This window comes from Haliotis rufescens, unplaced genomic scaffold (assembly GCF_023055435.1).
Source record: "Haliotis rufescens isolate VD_foot unplaced genomic scaffold, xgHalRufe1.0.p SCAF_120, whole genome shotgun sequence".
Classification (NCBI taxonomy): Eukaryota; Metazoa; Mollusca; class Gastropoda; order Lepetellida; family Haliotidae; genus Haliotis; species Haliotis rufescens.
Window position 1 is genome coordinate 1 of NW_025963803.1, and position 7848 is coordinate 7848.

The following is a 7848-nucleotide window of genomic DNA, read 5'->3' on the forward strand; positions in this document are numbered from 1 at the left end:
GGCACCTTTTAATTATATATTAATAAGGCGCCACTCACCTCATTCTAAATTTCTCTTTTTTTTAACTCGGCGGCCATGGCCAACAGGCCTATATAAAGTCACACCTCAAACACTTCCAACAATTGGCCTTACTTTGCCCAAGTTAAGCTTCACTCAAAATTCATCTTCAATAATCCAAATTTTATATCCTAAGGGGGTATTTAATCCCTCCAGCAACACAAATCTTTCAACTTACCGTCAGTTTCCTTGAATTCTTTCTGGACGCGTCCGTGTGTTCTTTCTCTTTTCCGTTACGTGTTCGGGATAGCTTCTCTTTCTTCGTTAACATGATCCTGGTCATACCATCTGGAACATAATGTTTCTTTCCTTATTTGGATGTGAACTGCAACATACCGGTCTTTTTTCCATATCTTCAAATAGTGTACAGCAAGTCTTTAACCATTAGTTTACCTGTGAATGCTGCATATAATTCTTTCCTGACAGACTAATGGGAATGTTACGCATCATAGATAAGTCATTTCAAAACACTGAAAAAAGGTTTAAATCTTTCCACTAGTAGGCATGTGTACCTTTGCATTGACTTATGGAATTGAAATGTTTTAAAAATGTACATGACGGACACATTCATTTGAAATACACTTAAATGATAAAAATACCTTTAAATTCCTGTTTTGTCATGCTTGGAGCTATCACCTTAGAAAAGTCCCAGATGTATTTGACAACTTGTCGATTCTGTGCGGACTCCAACCTGCAACAAATGTTTTACTTTTATTATATAACCAGAAATATACATATGCCAATAACTATTACATATAATCTTCTTTAACGACTTCAGCATGAACTTATTAACTTATTTGAAGTAACTAAAAGAAGCAAGATTATTAGGTATAATTTCACTGCATAATTAAGACATATTCGTTTAGATTTGAGATATATTGGTGGTACAGTTTTCTGGTACAAAAATAACAAAAAGATATATATTTATGTGACTGTCTCATATAATTTCCCATTACAAAGATTCCTAAGACTTTATTTATGACTATTTTCTACTGAAACGGGATTCATGGAAGAGAAGTAATCGTGGTGGTATTAAGAAAATATTATTTTTGCCAAAATTGCGTAACAGTCTTTTTCGGATGTACCTCCAATTTTATCAGAAAAACTTGAGGCACACAAAACTTTGCGACTCGTTCATTGATTATGGAGGTAAAATGAACACTAAAAATGCGATAAGATTTTAAAACAAGCCTATCTATTCATCCCAATAAAAAGTACTGTAATAAAAGTATAAGTGAAACAAAGATAAATTACATATGACTTTTGATAGTTTTGATTAACTTTTATCAGCGACAAACCTATAGGGGTTTAAAAAGAGATAAATAATTATATAGGTTACATACTCGGTCTCACAGACGCAAAGATACACATATCAACAGAAATAGTGCTTACAATGCCACAGCGTTTTCCTGGTGTAAGTCGACTCCAAACAAATGGTTGTCAAGTATGGTAAAAATGATATTTTCGAATTATTTAAATGATTGTAACAGAATGAACATATCGTCCTTTCCAAAATGATCACTGCACACTACGATACTTACGTGAACATAGGCTCCATAGTCCACCCTTTCTCAGTTTCAGCATGGTCGATCGCTGCCTTCAATGCTGCCTAAGGAAGAAAATTGATAAAATATAGTTAACAGACAATAGAAAGAATCAATATTGGTGATTTTATCTGTGAGATAAATCTATCGAAACTTGATATTGTCTTATGAGAAACGCATCGATTACTGTAAATCGTGAAATTAATGCGATTGCTGAACCCAAGCTATTTAAAATAGATACACCTGGCCATTTAAAAAAAATTAAAAAATTACAATAAAATACAGTTGCATCCCACATCCACCTCTGTGGACACACCACAACATACCTACCTCACTCAGATACCTCCATGCACAAATTTACGTAACGTTCACACACACACACACTCAAGACATAATTACTTTCATACTTGCATACCGGGGTACATACGAAACTCATACGCATTTACCATTCTGGACACAAACACAACGTTCACGCATACAAACACTTTCTCATCCAAACACACTCATCCAACATACAAAAACACTCTATGCTCCATGTCTACAATATACCGTACCACAACAGTAACAGGTCCATGCGTTGGTTTACAACTTGATTGTAAACAAAGTGGTGTTTTATCATTACACTAGTGCAATCTCCCCCATGCCAAATATTATTTTAGATAAAGAAAGTGAATGCTTTCAAGCCGAAAGTATCTGAATTGAACCTTAATCCGCTTATTAGTGCCGAGTACTTCGGGAAAACAATCGTTATGGTGTTTTTCTTCCCAATAACAACACATAGTTTATGTTGATTGCCCTCGTTTAACGAGCTGTATAATCTCGGTCGCTAAACACGGTTTTCCACATATCCGCCGTTTTGATGTTTTGCTGGGATCTTACCCTTATGTTTGTACTGACTTTGCTGGATTTGGTCGAAGTTTGTGTTGGTTCCTGGACCCTGTTGTCCAAACGTGTAACTTTTGCAGTTAGGGCGGTAACCTGGAAATACAAATATAGTGAAAATTGACGGTGAAACGTATCATGGTATGCCCTACTAGTTCACTTACTGTTATATCGCATGATCCAACACTGGCTGGATGCAATTTTTAAAATCAATGTTTCCTTGTAATGACACGTAAATATATATTTAACTATAATTTTCCCCTTGAAACACGATAAATCATATCGAGAATGCATTTTAAACTGAATACAGTGTTGACTATCATCACTTACCTGTGTATTCTTTTCAGTAAGTTTGCTCTTGAGGTCTCTAACCTCGCTGTTTAAGTTTCCAATTTCCTTTTTTAGGTCGCCGACTTCGCCCTTCAAATCTGTAATGGCCCTGTGAAGTCGTCCTTCCATGACCCTCATGAGTTGGAGAAATTCCGCATAGGGGATTGACTTTCCTGTAATTAAGAGAAACATTAAATACTTACATAGCACCTGGATGACCGTTTTACGTTCTGGGAAAAATTCAAGTGCAACCTTCTCCAAAATATGCACTCAAATATCAAATTCAAAATATATTCGAGCCAAACAGAACTACCCCTCCTTGATATTCTTATTAAAAAGAGTAAGCTAATTTTGCCATCAACTGCAATCTGAAGTGTTATAAGCACTAGGTTGCAGTCATCTGAAATCCCGCTGGAATATAAGACAAGCCTCAGCGGCAAACATAAAAAGGATAGTTACATTAAATGATCTTGTTGCTGGTCGAATGTAATTGGTGTTGACGAATGAGTGTTTGAATATCATTAGCTAGGGCATTTTAATGTCGATTAAGCAATCCTTATCAATAATGGAGATGTTCCTCCTGTGTCATTCCGCGTATCTTGTGGCAGCTAAAGATGTGCCAAAATCATATAAATGTATGATTATTCATACAATGCGAAAAATCATTTCATACGTTGTGTGACATACCTTGTCTCATACGAGGAGTCTCAGCTTGAATTGCAGCTTGTTTCTCTGAAACATTAATTTGTTTATCAGATGCCGTATGAGTGCTATTTTCTAAGCAAATTGCAGACACATCGATGCACTACATACCATTGATCGCCGATGGATACGGATTTCATTTATCTTTATGAATATCCATTTAGATGTTGAAAATAACTGCGTGTCTAAGCATACCTACGATAATCTCTGATTGAAATGAAAGCAAATTACATGTTAAACTACACGAATGTGACAAGAAAATTCATGAACCTGCTCATAGAATTGTGTTTGATGAAAATACATACTACAGCTTGAGGCTCTTCTCAGTAAGTCCTGACCGTCATCTTCTCCATCTGCATAGAAAAGTACAATTTAAGAAATGGGCTTGGGTTGATGAAAATATATGAATCAGTTATCTTGAACGTGCTTTATTGCTCGAACATAATAGTTTTTAGACTGCATACATTTGCAAAGTTTATATACATTTTGCCATGCACAATAATTTACAGTTCATGTTTTTCTTTGATGATTGAGCCCTGGACATTTAAAAAGGTAAAGAAATTCATCTGCGACTGCAGGCGAGTCACAAACGTTATACTTTTTTTGCTTCACGTGGACTGCTAAAGCTAACGGTCAGTCCTACTTGTCGTAATTACAGACAGATATTTTATTACAGTCTCACCTCATATTTACAATATAAAATCTATTTAAAACAATTATGTATGAACAACCCATTACAGGTTATGAGAGACACTTTCTGCAATCACAGACACATTTCAACAGTTCAACCTGGCCACTAATTAGGAACCATTATTGTAAAGTTCGGTAAGAAATACCTGAAAAGTCGTAAACTCTTGTCATAGGTGTAGATGAGGCAACTGGACCGCTTCCTAATCTATTCTTTTTTCCATTTTCTTCCCTTTGTCTCAAGATTTTGTTCTTGCGCTTGACTGGACTCTACGATGAGACCAAATACAAAATTAAAATGTTTCCACAATATGGTTATGCGGTAAAACTTGAATTCGTCAAACACTTGTTTTCGACACTAGCAGCAGATGATGTAAACGGGTGATATAAGTGTTAACACATTTAGTAAAACAATCCCTGACAATATGAATATTACATATATAACTGACAGATGTATAACAGATAGTGCACAATGTTCAAGTTTATAATATATTACAACACCGATTTCATTAACATTACTGAAATCAGACCACTTTGACAATGAATCGTTAATTGATTCAAGAAAGGTATAGACTGGCAGAAACTGAAGCAAAGCGATAGTGGCATGTAGAGCTATGTCTCGTCAGGCCAATGAGGCCGCGTGATCTAAGGAGCGTGAACAACATGGATGCCGCGTTTCGGCCGTACCGAACAGTCAAGCTGCGATCTCGGAGCTGCTCGTCCGATTGAAACCAATTGCAAGCGGAGACAAAATTATCTCCCTTACCCAAACATGATCGTTGCTCAAATCTATATTGAGTAAATCATGAAATTAATGCGAGCATGACATGTATGCGAAAAATGCGACCGTCATTCCCTCTGATTATTTTTTTATGTTTCATTTCATCATGATAAAACAGTTAGTCACTTATAAGGTTACCAGGTTGAACATAAAAACGATCGTTAACAAAAACGACCAAATTTATTCTCTCATCACTCAGCCTAACAGTGATATAGCTGCACATAAAACGTTCAAGTGCGCTAAAGTATTACACATGGTGGGTGGAGGACCAGGGGCACTTTGAGTTTGACAGGTGCCATCAACTGGTCAAGTAACATCACGGTTTGTATATTCACGTTGATTGGACAGTCTAGGCTGGCGCCAACTAATCATGACGGCGTCTTCAGAACAGAACAGGACTTTATTTATTTAGTCTTCAGATCACTTGTTGTTACTTGAAAACTGATATGCATACAGATTTTATTGTTTATGATTTTTTTCCCATGACTTTTTTTCCTAACCTACTCTATGATTTTTTTCAATATTTTTGTCTCGTTCACCTTGGCGATATTCCTTTTGGGTCAACACTATGATGATACAATTCAGTTCATACAGACACACATTCAGTCTACTAATAAAACATTCATGTTACTCTATTACAAGAGGTCAGCGTATAGTTTCCTGGGACATGAAGAAACCGAAATAAATGATACAACATTACTTAACTGTCTCACCGTATTTCCTTTTTACAAAATGTTATTCATTTACATTAGAATATAGTTACTGCGTACATTATTGTAAGAGGAAAGATGTTAGACTTAGTATAGATATTTAGTTTTCGGTTCACCTTTTCCCTATTCTGTATCGTTATATTATTTCCGAATGAAATATTGTTTAAATCAAAAATTGTTAACTTCCCCGGATAATCAGTGAATAATCTATTCACTATTTCAATTAATACCTGGTAATTGGTGGCAAATTCCGACGATGTGTCACTCTTGTCCTCCTCGTCGATCTGGTATTCGGATCCTTAAATTGAACATGATAAATATTTTGTAAGTATATAATGCATTGCTTACCTTGAATCTAAAATGCGAATCAGTATTTTGCGATTGACTAGCATGTGTTTCAAACAATATGTAAGTGAAATGGGATTGCTTGGTTTTAGCGTGTTTGTAGGGATATGGTCACACATCTGAATACTTAGTTTGGTAGTTTGGGTAAGAAGCATAGTTAAGCCTTTGTCCTATCGAATGATGATAACTGTTCGGTTTTCTTATAACATAAAACGCAGGTAGAATAATTACAATTGAAGAGATACTGATTATAAATTCAGAGGAAAACATGTAGTTTGCATGGTGGAACTAGATTTAGTCAGAACAATCTACTCAAAATGCCAGCCAAATAGAGGAATGATGTTAATAAACTCTATTTCAAGAGCCTGAATTCATATTAATATAAATAATTCATATATCAATTATTTGTCTTAAGTTATTAAGAAAATATCCAAATGACAAATAACCCAAAATATTGTAGTAGGTGACTGTAGTAATTAATAATTACGTTTACGATTTGAGAGAAATAAACATACACGCCGTGGTTCCCGTGCACAAATGCCGATGTCATAGAGAATTGGCTAAGTTTCATTGCAAATAAATCGCACACGTATCACTACCCATCATAGAAAATAACAAACTCATGCGGCAGTAACGCGTGTTACCTATGCATATTGTCAAATCAGTGTGAAAGCGGCAGACAGTCAAATTAAGCGGCGCCATACTGTCTATGGTTATTCTCAATGTTTATCAATAAACATGTGGTAATGTCCTCTTTAAATTGGCGTTGAGTCATCGTTAGTCAAGCCTTGACAAGACATTTACAGTGATAACAGGTGTCAATCATTCCGCTAGACATTCCAAGGCGGCAATTATCTTTGATCTTGAACTAGGGCCCGGTATGTGCGACATGTTATTGACAATCTATACTTTTTTGTGGTTTCTGCCAAACCGTCATTGGGCATATACTATTCCAAATTAAAAAGGCTGTTTTTGATATTTTTACCAACGTTTTATAGTGCCATTTGTCAAACATGTGAACTGAGAACTGAGCCGCGCAAACAATCTCATCAAGTGTATAATATGTCCATGTTAAAAAGGGGATTCAAACTGTAGTTACAAATTGTTTAAACGAAATAACACATATGCAGCTTCTTAATAAAAGATAGTTAGAGTTTCCGTGGCACTGCATGTTTGCAGAATAAATTACTTTTCATAGGCGATACAAAATCAAAATCTTCAGTTTTATTGTGACACTGCTTGTAGATATCACAAATAATCTTTGTTTATCAACATTGTTGTATTGGAGGTTTTTTAATAGTCGTATACCCGGGTGTCGCATTGTGCAGTTTTAGCAATGTACGGGGATCAAAAATCTAATAGATAAGAACTAACGTTATACTATGTACATGCATACGGTAAAGCGATACGTTATTTTAGAACATATTTTAGAAATAATTGTCTTCTGTGTCAAAGGTTCTCACTATAACACTGCAGTTCACAACGAAGTGTGCTTTCTGCGACAGAGATAATAAAAGATGGTAGATGTAAATTGTTAGGTCCGTTCACAACTCTATATCGAACGTCTTATGTTAATAGAGTAGTCATTACATTTCTATATTCATGTATATGGCACTAAACGATTCCTTTACAATGTATGTATATTTGTCAGATATGAGCAATATCTCAGAAAGGGAAAACATTTCATAATCTTATGTGTGATGTTTTGCATAATATAATAATATCGAACGATAATGTATCTCCTCTATATTGTGATTTACACAGAAATAAACCGATGTCTTTACATAAATAAATATGTAGATATTTGGTC

At 35.3% G+C, this 7848-nt stretch overlaps 1 protein-coding gene across 1 annotated transcript; it reads right to left on the reverse strand.

Moving 5' to 3' along the window:
- Nucleotides 1–206: 206 nt before the first annotated feature.
- LOC125378502 lies at nt 207–6013 on the reverse strand. Its single transcript, XM_048393888.1, has 9 exons — nt 5924–6013; nt 4352–4472; nt 3821–3868; nt 3501–3545; nt 2814–2986; nt 2481–2579; nt 1599–1666; nt 657–748; nt 207–345 (listed from the first exon to the last, which is right to left on the reverse strand). The coding sequence occupies exons 2-9, from the start codon at nt 4374–4376 to the stop codon at nt 227–229; spliced, it is 669 nt and encodes a 222-aa protein (XP_048249845.1). The 5' UTR covers nt 4377–4472; nt 5924–6013; the 3' UTR covers nt 207–226.
- Between the last annotated feature and the right edge of the window lie 1835 nt (nt 6014–7848).

Excerpts from the sequence above, each read along its gene's own strand:
- LOC125378502 (XM_048393888.1), bottom strand. The coding sequence starts at position 4,376 with ATGACAAGAGTTTACGACTTTTCAG. Across the intron at positions 2,987-3,500 it reads GACTCCTCGTATGAGACAAG|GAAAGTCAATCCCCTATGCG; the intron begins GTATGTCACACA and ends TCTTAATTACAG. Across the intron at positions 749-1,598 it reads ACTATGGAGCCTATGTTCAC|GTTGGAGTCCGCACAGAATC; the intron begins GTAAGTATCGTA and ends CATTTGTTGCAG.